Source organism: Chenopodium album, chromosome 10 (assembly GCF_948465745.1).
Source record: "Chenopodium album chromosome 10, dcCheAlbu1.1, whole genome shotgun sequence".
NCBI classification, from domain to species: Eukaryota; Viridiplantae; Streptophyta; class Magnoliopsida; order Caryophyllales; family Amaranthaceae; genus Chenopodium; species Chenopodium album.
The window spans coordinates 27,172,410-27,188,635 of NC_137843.1; the positions used below are offsets into that span (position 1 = coordinate 27,172,410).

General features: G+C 30.1%; 1 protein-coding gene and 1 long non-coding RNA gene across 2 annotated transcripts; one reads left to right on the plus strand and one right to left on the minus strand.

Moving 5' to 3' along the window:
• Window positions 1-187: 187 nt before the first annotated feature.
• Window positions 188-15,657, minus strand: LOC145562381 (potassium channel AKT2/3-like). The gene is made up of 11 exons (XM_081622642.1): window positions 15,344-15,657; window positions 10,845-11,063; window positions 7,416-7,574; window positions 6,550-6,607; window positions 6,092-6,409; window positions 5,745-5,984; window positions 2,661-2,981; window positions 2,132-2,320; window positions 1,785-1,860; window positions 993-1,523; window positions 188-491 (listed from the first exon to the last, which is right to left on the minus strand). The coding sequence occupies exons 1-11, from the start codon at window positions 15,571-15,573 to the stop codon at window positions 367-369; spliced, it is 2,466 nt and encodes an 821-aa protein (XP_081478768.1). The 5' UTR covers window positions 15,574-15,657; the 3' UTR covers window positions 188-366.
• Window positions 12,540-13,756, plus strand: LOC145563848 (uncharacterized). The gene is made up of 2 exons (XR_014094633.1): window positions 12,540-13,015; window positions 13,386-13,756. It is a non-coding gene; the product is annotated as an uncharacterized LOC145563848 (long non-coding RNA).
• Window positions 15,658-16,226: the final 569 nt, after the last annotated feature.

Sequence of the window (16,226 nt, forward strand, 5' to 3'; positions counted from 1 at the left end):
GGGGTGGGTGTTGGGGGGGGGGGGGGGGGGAGGAGAGGGGCTGCGGTATACACCATGCTCCAAGTGATGCATAGCATGTTACCTAGACCAACTGAAGCTTTGTAGCAAATTTAAACTTTTTGTAGGCACATTACTCATGTTGCTTCAAGATTAAACATATTTATTAAAATGATTTATGTAACAACGTTGATTTAGAATGATTTATGATTCATTGGTCACAATGAAATTACTCTGTATGTTACCTGGTTGTTTTAACTGAATATAATTTCTATATTTACAATTTTCTGGCTGAAGTGAAAATTTTAATACTAAGTATTTCACTTTTCATCATTGATGTATCTTTAATTCTTGTAACACACAATTGTGTCATGAAATTACATCTTCAATTACATATAATTTATCATTGTCTCTAATCACTTGAATGGAATCAATCTCTGCCCCTTCTTCATTTACAATTGTTATGTTGTCTGCAATAACTTCGAACTTTTTCCCTGTCATTCGTATTGCAAAATCAAATCACTAATTACAATCAATCATGTAAAAAAAAAACTTGTATCATAAGAAGGAAGTCATACGCAATGATCAAAGACCAATAAGTTTTATTTGATCCAATGAAGAATTGAATAAATTACGTACATCTTTTTCATATTTAAATCATCTTTTTCATATATCAGATTAAAGGAAGGACCTTATATTGGCGCTAACATTAAATTTTGCAACTATTATTGATTTTTCTACTATATAATTACTCTATGTGAAACAAATGTATCATAAAAACACTGATATAGACATGATTTAATTTCATGTCTTGAATACCACCTACAAGACTTTTAACCAACTAAGGTAGTTGATATTTACATTATTTTGTATAATTTTAGCTTTATTACAGTACTAACTAGAATTTAAATATATTAATAAGTTAATGGTGAAAATAACCAATTAATAATATTTTTCTAACAAAAGGGAATAGAATATTAAGCTAGAAACCATACCTGCAATTCTTTTGAGTTCCTCAAAAGAACTTGGCAATTTAATAAGCCTTCCAGTTGCATTTCTATCAAATGTGCTGCTTATAATTGGATGCCCCTTGTATAAATTTATCCTTGCGCAAAACTTGTCATTATGCCTATTCACTAAGTTTACTTCTTTATATTCAGGATTTATTTTTTGCATCTTGTTATGTAGCACATATTGATCACCATCGGCGAAAATCGACGAAAATGTATGACCATTAAGGTCACTAGCTTTTGCACCATGGGCTATTAGTACCTTGGCTACTTCAAGATGATTAGTTGCTAAGGAAACCTGAAGAGCTCTTAAGCCATGAAGATTCTTCGAGTCCGGGTTTAATCCACATCGTAACATATCCTTGATCACTTCGATTTCGTTGCGTTCAGTTGCTGTGGTGAGAAGATCGCCTGCTACATGTGGATCAGAAATAGTAGCGTAATTGTATAGCAGTTGGAATATCTTGTAGTGTTTGGAAGTTATAGCATCCCATAAAGCTGTGTTGCCATTGACATCTGTAAAAATTATGATATGTTAGATGATAAGAGTACCAACTTGGTTCCTAGTAATTAATCGTGTGATACGAAATTAATAAAGCACAGTCATATCCAAGATTTTAAACTAACAGCTGACACCGTATCTAATATACACGTATATCTGTATGAAAAAAAAAAAAAAAAAAAAAAAAAAAAACTCTAGGAGACCCTCCTTATGAGGGACTTTTAATGCGTAATATCTGTCCATGTAACTAAACGGTCCAAAGTACTTGTATATACCTTGTAAAAGTACATTGCATCCATAATTTAGAAGCACAACAACACATTCTTCATGTCCCCTTGAAGCTGCTTCATGCTAAGTAAATCATAGTGATGACAAGTTAATTAATCAAAATAAATTTACCACTAATCAACATAAGAGGAAAGAGTAAGTTTATAGTTAAACTTATTCAAATTAATTTGTTCGTTTACTTTCTTTAATCATTTCATCAAATATCATGTCAAAGTGTTGTGTTATACCTACTTAAAAAAAATAGAGGAAACAATCTCTTTACTTTGAACTTCAAAAAGATGAAATGAATGAAACCAAATGTTTGAAGCTTAAAAATGAAGGACTTAAACAATACCAATGGGGTTCTTCCACGAGAGTCGCAAACGTTCGGATCAAAGTTTGCATTGAGAAGCTTGTCAAGAAAAATGCTATTTCCAGCAGCAGAAACATTCAATAAAATCAATGCTTTGACTAATTCACCATCTCTTTCGGCATTCTCAATCAGCCATTCTCCCACTCTCAAAATGTTAAGCTTCCTATTATGCTGTCAATAACATGGAATCATGCACACGCGTTCATGTTAATAAACTCACCATACCTAAAAGTACAAACCTTAAAACCAAAAGCCCTGTTCACTTCACCTTATATTTGATGAACCGAAATTACTTTTATTGAGCTGAAATTATTTTTGCTGAATTTGCATCCCTTACTTTTACTGAACTGAAATTATTTTTACTGATTTATCTATTATATTTCTTCTTTGAAATTACTGATTTTAATGAAATGAACTTATTTTTATTGAATTGAAATTATTTTATCGAATATTATTTTTTAAGGGTGAAGTGAACAGGGTCTAACAATAAAGGATGTATGAAGATACTAACCTGAAGAAAGTTGTTAACCATAACAATATTATCTTCTTGCCTAATCTTCATTGCTTCAATAAGATTAGAAGTTTTTAATCTAAGAAGTTGTGCAAGTGTTTTCGTACGAAAAGTGAAGGCTTGTGGAGTAGAACAAATAGCAGCAACCTCTCCAAACATATCTCCGGCTTGTAAACTACCGACGACAATCTCTTTCTGATCACTTTCATAATCTATCATCTCCACTTCTCCAGATACTATAATGTATATGTCATCTGCTGCTTCGTTTTGCATTATTATGTCTTCTCTTGGAGGCAAGTACTCTGCCTTTGTTCTTGCTACCTAGTTTTTTGAAGCATACATATGGTCAAATTGTTAGATTATTTAATTGGACTTTGAATTAAGTCCTTTAAAGTATACTTAACATAGTTACATAGATCATTAGATCTTGTATCTATATACAACAGCAGCAACAACAACAATAACAACATCAAAGCCTTAGTCTCATAATGATTTTATAATTTGGATGGATGATAACATGAATCTTGTCGTAAGAAGCTGCTCGTAAAGGAAAATGAGCATAGCAAAATATTGTATATACTGATCCAAATTCAAATTTTTTTTTTTTTTTTTAAAATAAAAAAAACCGTCGATTTATGAAAGTGCTGTATTTAAAAAACGAAGGGAGAACCAAATAATTGTTTATCATCAATTCTATCTACCCTCTTAAAAATGATGATGAAGAACGAAATAAAAAAAAAAAATAAATAAAAAACTCAAGGTCTCTGTTCTATATTATGTCTTCTCTTGGAGGCAAGTACTCTGCCTTGGTTCTTGCTACCTTATTTTTTTAATTTGAAGCATTCATATGGTCAAATTATTAGATTATTATTTAAAAGTATACTTTATTAATATAAATCTTATGTATACTCACTTAAATTCATCACAAACTACTGTATCAGTCAAGCCTGACCAATTGTTCTGTTAGTCCACCCATAGTTTCGTGCGGCATGCATCTCCATCTTACGCTATTTTCATTTTCTCCTCCTTAAAAATCAAAAAAATTGCAGAACTTTTCTGCCTCCTCTTTCTTCTTTCTTCTTTCTTCTACCTTATAAACTCCATATTCATTGTGATTTTGTAATTGAATCAAAGGTTGCTATTGGTAGAGTTCATACTTTTATTTTCGATTGGTGGTGCGATTTTGTGGGGGCGAATTGGTGGTGACGATTTGGGTCGATTTGGGTTCGATGTGGTGGCTAATTGTTGCAATTTGGTGTGTCGATTTGGTGGCGGCGATTTGGGCTGGTGGTGCGATTTTGTGGGGGCCGGGCGAAATAGGGCGAATTGGTGGTGACGATTTGGGTGCAATTTGTTTGATTTGGTTGTGATTTGGTGGCTAATTGTTGCAGATCTGGAGTTTAGGGTAGCTGCTGCCTGGCTAGTGTTTGAATTGGAGCAGAGGAGCAGTGAAGGAGATAGGGACCTGGGGCTAATGTTGCGGTTGTGGTGGCGTTGCGATTTGTGGTGGTGGCGTTGCCTAGTTGATATCATATATGGGTTAGCTTATATCATCTGGGTTAGATTATATCATCTATTGGGTTTATCATATCATGTATTGCACTATTGCCTAGTTTATATCCTCTTAAGATGAATGATATCATATATTATTTTTATGATATCCTTTATTATTTTTATGACATCTTTTATTGGTTGGATATATTCTCTACTGGCTGGTTGATATTCTTCACTGGTTGGATAATATCCTCTATATTGGCTATATGATATCATTTATAATTGTGTTTATAATCTCCTTTATTGCCTAGATGATATCTTGTAGCTAACATAGGATATCATTCAGTCAGTAGAGGATATCATCCAACCAATAAAGGATATTATATAGCCAATAAATATAGGGGTGAGCATGGGACGGGTACCCGTACCATTAGTACTAACGGTTCGGGTACTCGATAACCAAAATCACTAAAAGTGATATCCATAACCCGAACCGATAAGTTCCGATACCCAAACTTCAGATACCCGGATTTTCGGATCGATTATCGGGTACCCAATAAGATATCCAATAATGATAATTAAACTTAATTATGTAGTTATTATGATATCATTTACCACTAATTAACAACAATACCATATGATCTTGACTAAATTATTAATAATATTACTAATTATTGATATTATAAAGTGATTGTGGAGTAAAGTAAGAGTTTAGATTTAAAAAAAAAAAAGATTTAAGTAGGGAAAAAAAGCAAGAAAATGATTATCGGATCGGATTGGGTAACCGTTAATTTTAAAATGATGCCCAATAACCATACCCGATAACAAATTATCGAAATGGGTACCCGAACCATTATGGTTATCGGATCGGGTACCCAAATTTTCGGAACGGATATGAAACGGTTTTTCGGGTAGTTTTGCTCAGCCCTAAGTAGAAGATATCATCCAGCCAATAGAGGATATCATTCATCCAATAGAGGATATCATCCCGCCAATTGAGGATATCAAAAATCCATTTTTCGTCAGTTCGGACTGACACAATACTTTCATAAATAAACCCGGCAAAATTAAGAAAGTGATGCATTTAAAAAACAAAGGGAGTACAAGTAAAGGTTTATCATTGATACTATCTACACCCTTAAAAATGATAAAGAAGAACAAAAGATAAAAAGCAGAGTTTTCCTTAAGACACTGCGAAACAAGTATACATATAGAACAACAGCAGTCCTAGTCTCAAAATGATTTGAGTTCGGCTAATATGAATTAATAAGAGCTGTTCGCAAAGTTGTAAGAAGAGCATAGCACATGATATAGACCTTGTGTATAGTATACTAACCCAAATTCAAATGCAAAAATTCATGCCAAATACATATTTGCACACATCCTTTTTTTTTTGTTTTTTTTTTTTAAAAAAAAAAAAAAAAACCAAGATTAAGGATGAACTTTGCTTAAATTGGTGCTAATGGTTCAATAAAGTAACTCAAGAAACATTGTAATTACCAAATAAATGTCTTTACTGAATACTCTACCCTTTAAAAGATGAAAATGATAAACAAAAATGCAAGAATTCAACAAGGCCTCTATACATACCAGTTGTAGGAGAGTTTTCCTTGAGACACCGCGAAACAAGTAGACATTTTCAACAGTTGGGAGGAACAAATGCTGGCAAATGCTCTTATAGATGGAGTTTGGGAGTTGTTCAATAAGTTGGAATTGATTCAAATTTTCAGCCTTGAATCTCAAGCACATATACCCTAATATTTGCTCCTTTAGCCTTGTTGGTAGCCGGTTTCTACCTACAAAACTTGATGCTGCTTCTATGCTACTTCTCTGCAGTTACAAAACACTAACACCAAGTCATTCACAAACTATATTATGTACTCGTATTACTCGATATGATCCATATATAGTACGGTTAAATAAAGTGACGGACTTACGAATTCCATGGTACGACGTGTTCCTTCAACAACTAAGTTGGTCATATTACCAATGAGATAGGCAGTGAGGCTTAAGTTAAAGAGCATATAAAAGATGATAAAAATCATTTCAATGGTGTTATTGGCATGCAAGTCGCCGTAACCAACCGTGGTCATAGTGGTGATGGACCAGTAAATGGCGGAAATGTAACGAACCCAAAGGCTTGTTTCCCTGAAGTTTGGATTCATTGCTCCTATCCATGTCTTCCCCTCGTGAGGGTATCGATCTGCTAGTAAGTAGTATAGACATCCGGCGCAGTGTACTAAAAACAACGTCACCTACATGAACGTGTCTATATTAGAAAAAAAAAAAAAAATTTGGATGTTTTTTTTTTTTTTTTCTAAAAATTAAAAATATTTTCTTTCAAAACAAACATGAACAAGCATTGACACGATGTAGCTAGGATGCTTTTACTTACAAATAGAAGCCTAGCACATCGGACCCAAAAGTAGCTGAATCTGATATCTTTCTCAAGCCTACAATTATAATTTAAAGCCAGTTAAAATAATTGAAAAAAAAAAATTACTTGCAAATTAGTTATTTTGTAATTAGAGAAAAAAAAAATAATAATACTTGGTCAATAATTAGAAGGTATTATAAGAAGTATACATTCTTTGGATGAAAAAAACAAAAAACATGCATACGGAGAAGTACTTAGTATTATTATTTATAAAAACATGAGGTTATTTTAGCATCTACGGAGTATATCTTTAAGAACATTACTCCCTCTATTTTATATTGTTCTTCCTACTTAAAATCATTTTGTGATACGATAGTTTTTCCTACTTTTACTGATAGAGAATATCCATAGAATATTTGGCTTAATTCTAGTAGTGGTATAAAACAGAGGGATATGATTCAAATCCAACTTATGTGCACATTAATCAAGTTAGTTGCTCATCATTTCTTTCAGCTCCTTCATAATCTTTCTTTGATTCTTTCTCTTTAATGCAAGCCTTTAAAATATATAATGTCAACCACAGAATAAGACACTAAGCCTTTTACATTTACCATCATCAACTCTCAACTTATCTAGTAGTTATCTATGTCATTGTCAATTTGTCAAAAATCACCTTTTAAAAAATTGATCTAGCATAAGTTTGGTTTAAATAAAAGTTATCTAGTAGTTATCTATGTCATTGTCAATTTGTCAAAAATCACCTTTTAAAAAATTGATCTAGCATAAGTTTGGTTTAAATAAAAGTTGTTGTATTTGATCGGGTGCATTACACCAAGGTCGGCCATATAAGTAAAGGTACATAGAGTGAGTACTGAGTAAGATACCTGGTGAAGAATTGCTTAACTCGTCGGAGTCGCCAAAAACGAAACAATCCTAAAAGAGAATAAGAAAGGCTGAATTTGTATTTGCCAGTAAACATCAAAGCTAATGCTTCATATGGTATTGTTGATGCCACGTCCATTATCAACCATGTCGATACATACCTACATACATTCAATTAACCTTTTTCTTTAGGCCTTTTCTTGTAATACTTTTCTCATAAAAAATATATAAATTGTAGACAAATTTTAAAAAAATATCGAATTCAAATTTACCTTAAAATGCTCAAAAGTTAGCCTATAATGAATTAAAGTTACCTTGATATAATAAAAGTTATTTAAGCTTTAAGAATAAAAATTATCCTAAATTCAACAAAAGTGATCATAAATTCAACAAAAGTAACCCCTGATATACAATAAATTACTGTACATCAGATACATATACAAAAGTTTTTCTAAGTTGTATTATAAATATATCTAAGTGTTCACCTTCTATAATCTATACAAACTCTTATATGGAACTGGACCATTAATAATAGAGACACTATTATATATATATATATATATATATATATATATATATATATATATATATATATATATATATATATATATATATTAAAATAAAGGTTTTTATGTTGAAATAAAAGATATTGTGATATTATAAAGCTATAAGAGGTTTTTTTTTTAACAATATAATTAGTAAAGGTTGCTAGGTTAAAACTCTTAATCTTTCTTACAAAAAAAGTAAATAATTATTGAAAAATACTCCCTCTGTTTCAATATGATAGTCCCATATGGAATCAATCACATAAAATAAGAATATTTGGAATCTAACATTAAAGTTAAAAACAATTCATAAATAGTTTTGCCTTATTTAAGGTTTTTTTTTTTTTTTAGGAAACCGTCAACCATAATTGTATAATTCAAGGGAATAATTTCTTTACTTAGAGTCATGTAATCAATTCACAATCAATTAATTTAACCAATCAGAATTTAATATGTATAAAATAGAAAATAAAACTAAGTTAAAAATGGAATACATTCAATATGGATAGATCTTTTTAAAACGTCCAAAATAGTATATGAGACTAACAAACTGAAACGGAGAGAGTAACATATTTTGTCTTGATTTGCTTTATACAACAATACAAGTCGACAAGTCGTGCATTATTGCACACGCCAAAAGCTAGATTAGTTTTCATATTTACGGAAATTACCATTTCATAAACACATATTCTCTGTTTTCTTTTGCTTTTTTTTTTTTTTTTTTTCATTACACTTTTTGTAAGCGTCGATATCTCCAAATTCAAACTCTCAAAAATAATAAAAAAGATACTATTTGAAAAATATAAATCAAGATGATGAATTTCACAATATCCTACATTTTCTTACATGTTAGCATGATTCATGATTAAATTTAATCACTTTAATTGACACTATAATAAATGACTACATTATTTGAAAATGGATGTGGTACGAATCTGTTCTCTTCATATTAATTTCATTTTACTTTATTTTCTAATATCCTTCTCTCATATACAATTTAGTTCAGTTAGTAATGAAAATCACCTTCATCTTTAATCAACGAGTCCCCTTTTATTCAATAACCATCGCATTTATTACTCTTTATTTCAATTTAATTAATATATTAATCAAGTTTTGGGAGTGTATATAAGGTAGTTTGAGAAGACACGTAATAATAAGTTCTGCCGACCTTCATGTTTATCTACCCCACCATATACGTGCAAAATCAATCATTTTCATCCCATGCAAAAGACAATCTTACGCCAATCATTGAAAATGTATTTTCATTATATAGGCCATAATTCTAGATAATCTTTTTTTTTTATAGGCAAAATAATGTTAGATAAAGTAAATTATATAAAAATAACTTCAATTCGACGAAGAAAAATCGAATAGAAGAGATCCTTACAAAGGTAGGTATGTATTTGGTCTTATACAAGTAACGTACAAATATAGTAGCATACAAACTTAAAACTGTTTGGAAGGAGATGAATCACATTTTTGCGTGGCATAATTTTAACAAATTTGTTTTTATTTAGGTGGTTGACAGGTAACAAAACATGGAAATTTTAATACATACGTAGAGTTAAGTCAATAATATTAGTGATAATTTTTCTTTAATTTATTAAATCAAGTAGTACCTTACCTCCAATTCTATTTATATTTGTATCTTACTCCGTATATTTAGTGTTTAAGTGGTGAGTTGATGTAAAAGTGGTTAAATTAAGATAAAGAATGGAAAAACGTAACTAAAAGGATAAAGTGAGAGAATATAGTGTGACACAAAGTCTTATATATGGCTGGCCACACCGTGTGGCCAGTCATTATAGGGGTTACTTAGTAAGTGTTAAAGGGATTACTTCTTTAGTATAATTGGGGTTACTCGATCAATATTACATGGACTACTTAGTCAGTGTTATAGGGGTTATTTTGTTTTTTTTTTTTTTTTTTTTTGTTATAAGTGGTTACACGGTGTGGTCAACCACGCAAAAAACGGACTGATAATGTGAATGAAAGGTTGTATATATTGTGAGATAAAAGTTTAGAGTAGTAAATTAGATTTGCCAATGATAAAACAAAGACAAGGTGTTTTAATTTTCACAAATTTTTATATGATGTGGCTGGCTACACCGTGTGATCTGATCAGTTATAAAAAGATATTACTTAGTTAATATTATAAGGATTACTCATTCAATATTATAAAGTTTACTCGGTCAGTATTATAGGGGTTAATTTGTTCTTTTACAACCAGCCACGTGATTTGGTCAGTCACACACAACACAAGTTGTAAAAAACAAAAAAAAAACTTTAAAACAAACCAAAATGGAATGAAAGTGTTAAGAACATTTAGCAACTTAACTTAATCTAATTAAAAATTAGAAAATTTGTAGAACTGATATGTTAATTATAAGTGGAGAGTAGTATTTACTTTATTTTATTTGACAATATCTTTTTAACTTACCCCTTTAGGCTCATACGTACGGTCATACCCAACGACATTCACACATTTCCAATTATGTTTTATCTTTTACTTTATTCATTATTTTTTTCTTACATTTACCTTACACGTATTTTTTCTTATTTTATTCACTTTTTTTTTTTTTTTTTTTTTTTAACATTCTTAATTTGTCCATTTTACCTTAATTCTTATATATACAATATATATATTAAGAATATTATGAAACAAAGGAAGTGTACACTTGTAATCTACATACATTTGTGCAAATAAAAAATTGGCTGAGTGTAAAAAAAAATAAGGTAGAGATTAAGTAGAGCAAAAGTAGAAATATAAATAAATTGTAGGATAACAAAGGTGAATTAAGACAGAACTATGTGTGTAACAAATTAAAATCTGTAAACTAAAAAAAACGAAGGAAAAAAAATAGAAAGATAAGAAAGTAGACAAACCTTTTAGCAATCTTTTTGGAGTTATAAACAAGAAGCTGAGTTCTAGAATCAAAATAAGCAACAAAGAATGTCAAAATAATGTCGATGGCGAAAAACACATTGACGATGTTGTCAGTAACAAAAAGTTCTCTCTTTGGATACGCCTTCATGAATGCTACCTCAAACGGGTATACCCATGCTGAGTATGCTACTAATCCAACCATCAATGTCTCCCAACATCTGCATTCATCAATTTACGGAAAATATTATACTAGATAAACAGAAAATTTAATTAAAACAAGTTGCAGATTCTGTGGTATTCATCTTTAAAATGACTACTATTATACTAACATTTTATTGGCTGATTTTGATTTACTTTTAAGGTCAAAATTAATTATAAATCATGCATCTAATTTTTAAAATTCATTTATTAATTTTGAAATAATTTTTGAATTCGTTTATAATTTTCCTAAATAATTAACAAAATTCAGCTTTTATTGTTACTGAAATTAAAAAATAATTTATAAATTAATTATGAAAATATATATAAAAAAAAATTAATTTTAAAAATAAGAAAAAACATTTACAATTAATTTTGAAATAATAAACTAAAAACCAGCCAATAAAAAATTAGTATAATAGTAGTCATTTTAAGAATGACTATCATAGAATTTTCTGCTTGTTATGGGTTAAATTGTATAGGTTAATCAAACCATATACCTTTTTTAATCAGTGTAACAAAGGCTGTTGTAAATATATAAAAACAACGAAAGTATATAATTTTACTAATTTAAAAAAAAAAAAAAAAAAAAAAAAAAAACTTCGTTTTATAGAATAAAGTGATACTTGCAACATTGATTATATGGATGCAATGAAAAGGTTATTGTGGGCGCATAATATGTGAGTTGAGGTGAGTATTAAGTAGGAGTAGTTAGTCTAGCTACCTAGTATGGGTGGTGGAATATGGTATTGTTGTAATTTTGAATCAATAGGGTGATTATATTGTATACTTCATATATATGGTTTAAATTTTGTACTAGATGAGTAAGAGATAAAACTGAAAATTAAATTAAAATGGAGATGGGAAAAGGGTGACCACCTTTGGGAGTTTAATTGGGTAAAAATAGTGCATGGAAAAAGAAAAAGGGTGACCACATTTGGGAGTTTGGGTAAAAAAAAAAAAAAGGTGCATGCGAAACTATTTAAATTTGCACTATAGCTTTCAAATAATTGCATGAAATATTTATCTAGTTTAAGATTCTAGGATTTGGAAGCTACATTATTATTTAGTGAGTTATAGTAAAAATTAGATCACCAAAAATAGGTCTACAGCAAGGAAACCATGTGATATGATTAGGGAAGTCACACATCTTAAATGACTCAAAAAATTTCGTTTCTACGTTAATGATTAATATGTTTAGTTACATAAAATATTTTAGTAAAAAATCAGACAAAAAATGCTTCAAAATTGTATCCAAAAAATGAACTTCAAAAAATTAATTTATGCCATTTTATTATCTTTTATAATGCCAAAAGATGGAATAAAAAGATTTGTAACGTGACAAATCTAAAGATACGTGTACATAAAGATGCAAAGAAGAACAATAAAAGTTAAGTAATGGACAAACAAAAGTGGGTTGGTACTTAAGATTAGGGGTGTTCAAAAAAACCCGACCCGATTGTCCCGACCCGATTTCCCGATGACCCGAATAAAAACCCGATGGGAAATTTGGGGAAAAAAATTATATTTTCGGGTCGGGTACCCGACCCGGGAAACCTACCTGTTTTCGGGTCATGTCATGGGCCGTATTTTTTTATTTTCGGGTACCCGATTACCCGAAAATAAATTAATATGAAAAAAAAAACACCCACATAACTCAAAATATTGCCCATTATGTAAATAAGCCCACTGCCCACTTGCCCAGTGCCCACCCACTGACCCAAATTACTCACTCACTCACTCACCCAAATTAGGGCTCACTCTCTCTCTTCCTCTCATTCACTCACCGCCGTCCTCTCTCTCTTCCTCTCTCTCTCTCTCTTCCTCTCTGGGATCTCTCTCTCTTCCTCTCTTCCTGCCATTCACAGTTTCACACTACTACACGAATTCAAGACTTCAAGCCTTCACGGATTTGCCTTCATTCAAGCCTTTGACGAGTTAAATCCTCAATTTTGACGAGTTCTAATCTCAGGTACTTTCTATTCTCACGCGATTTTTTAGGGTATTTTAATTTCGTTGTAAGTTGTGGTATATTGTTCAATGTTCATGGAATTTGTGGTATATTGGTTGTATACTTGTATGTTTATGGAATTCGTGGGTATATTGGATTATTGGTTGTGTATCTGAATTTTTTTAGGGGTATTTTCGTTGTAATTTCGTTGTAATTTTCGTATTATTTTCGTTGTAATTTTCGTTGTAATTTTCGTGGTATTTTGTGGTATATTCTGCATTTATAATTGAAGAAATGAATTATGTTGAAATATGTCTTGAATTTGTAATTTTGTATGTCTGAATTTTCGTTGTTTCGTTGTATTTCATCAGTTTACCCTTTAATTATATAGTTGATTAGTTGCTGTCTTGCTGAATTGCTGAGAATGCTGACTTGCTGCCTTGCTGAGTTGCTGGTGATACTTGCTGAGACGATTGAAATTTCGGATCTCACAAGTGAATGAAGCACGACCTCCCATCTTATTTAATTTGCATTGTGACTTTGTTATATTATTGTACTTTGTAATTTGTATGTTTTTAATTATGTAACTAATGACTTCCCCTAATTTTTAGCTTTTACTAGTACTTTAATATGTTAGAACATGTACTTTAAGTCTTTAATATGTTAAAATAGGTACTTTAATAGTTTAATATGTACTTTAATTTTTAGTAGGTATATTTTTATTAAATTACAGCATGTATAAATTTACAGATTTACAGATTTACAGCAGGTCAGCAGGTATAAAACATAAAATTAAGTAAATTACAGATTTACAGCAGGTATAAAACATAAAATTAAGTAAAAAATTATTTAAAAAAAAAAATAAAAACAGATTCGGGTACCCTATGTCCCGACCCGAATTATTCGGGTACCCGAAACCCGGGTACCCGAGATATTCGGGTCGGGACATGGGACAACTTAACAACTACCCGAAAATCCGGGTACCCGTATTTTCGGGTACCCGAAAACCCGGGTACCCGGATTTGAACACCCCTACTTAAGATAAGTATCGTCTTCTATACCAGCGGATGTGGGGAAACTAAGTATCTAGCTAGGGACGTCCCTTTGCTTCAGATTATTATTCATACTTTAGGGACCATTGTGTTTTCTGTGGTCGTTATACTTTTTTAATTTTTTTGGTGCAAATAAATTATGTGGAGACGTGGGATCGAACCCTGTGCCTCTCGCATGCAAACGAGCCCTCTACGTGGTAATAATTACATTGTGTATAGAATATTTTCGAATATTATTATTGAAAAATTTTACTCCATAGTTAAAGTTAATCCGAGTATTATATAATATGGAGTACATAAATATGAAGTCAAACCTCGAATTTTTCTCCATTAAGATCCACAATCATGAATTATGAATATTTCTCTATTAAAGCACCCGGATTTAAATAAAGAAAAAATAATACATTGATTGCAATAATCATTAAATTTCCATTTTTTTTTTTTTTGACAAATTAAATTTCCAAATTTTTGTTTGGTTGAAAGTTCGAATTTGATGGAAAAGAAAATAATTTTCTCATATTAAATTTATTATTTATGTGTCAACAATATAAATTTATTTTTTATTTTTTAATTTTTTTTACCTGATCCATATTTTTTTTTTCTTGTCAAAAAAAAAAAAAAAAAAAAACATGGATCGGGTTAAAAAAAAAAAAAAAAAAAAAAATCATACTCAGTTTTTTGAATATAAAAGTACCAATGTAGTTTGGGAATTTAAAAATAATACATTCCACTATATGACAATAATGAATACTGCTTGTCAAAAAAAAAAAAAAAAAAAAAAAAAAAAAAAAAACAGACAATAGTAAATACGTCTAATGTCGACTCAAAAAGAAAATTTATGTTTTTCATAGAATTCTTTTAATTTTCTTACTCCACTTTTAGACATTTACATCAATATTCATAATCAGATCATGAGATATGTTTTACATAAAATTCTTGTACATTAATTAATTAATAAACGCAAATTTTAACTATATGAGTTGACACCCCACCCTAAAATTTTATAGTTAATGAAAAATACGGGATAACAATCAAGCCCGTCTACTCTCAAGGCTTAGACCTATATATACACGACACATAGAATAAAAAACGCAGTGCTTGATGATTCTATCATGGCCCAAAAAGTTAAGTCAATTATTCATTGTACCACTGAAAAATTAGGGAGGTTTTGGGCGTCAAGTATTCAGATATATCAACTTATCATTATTTTGATGTTGTATTGTAAATGGCTATGATACGAACACCGAATATTTCAAATGAGACAAAGAAAAAAAGGGTGAGGGAGTAATAAATTTACCTGTACTTGGAATTAGTAGGAGAAAGGATCCAACCTTTAGAGACAACATCATTGTGGTTATAACCAGAAACACCCAAAGGTGGAAGAACCATTTTTGATAAGCTTCTCAAGGTGTTTGAAGATAAAGATGATGTATTATTTGATTCATTATTTTCTAGAATTTGATCAGCTGATTTTGATGTTTTGGAAGTTGAAGTGCAAAGAAAACATGAGAAAACCTCTGAATCCATTGTAGGTTGGATGAAGGGGAGCGAAGTAGAGGGAGAGAAAAAAAGAATGGGCTATTTATGAGGAATAATGATTTTTTTTTTTTTTTTTTTTTTTTTTTTTTTTTTTTTTTTTCAATTTTGGCAAGAGCTAGTTGAATAATTTGAGAGGTTGGTAAAACTCTTGAGTAAATTAGACATTTTTTTTTTTTTTTATCATCAAGAAATTTAAATTATATAATTAAATATGTTAAAATGAAATTTATAAATTAAATTAGGGGCATATTTTATACATTTATTTATTCAAATAAATATGTGGTCCTGGATTTTAAAATGTTGGAATGATATGACTCATAAGAGACAAAAGTAATTGGGTCAAATATACTATATGTAAAAATAAAATTATGATTTTTATCGTCAAAAATAGAAAAATAATATATATATATATATATATATATATATATATATATATATATATATATATATATATATATATATATATATATATATATAAAAGATAAAATTTCCAATAATATGATTAGTGGCCTTCAATTTCATATGTGCATATGTACATATTCCATCTACATTATTGTCATTATACACAAACTTTAATCTTAGGGATCTTGTTACACTTGCAAGCTAATCTACTAGTATATTCGATTGAGAATTAATAGCCA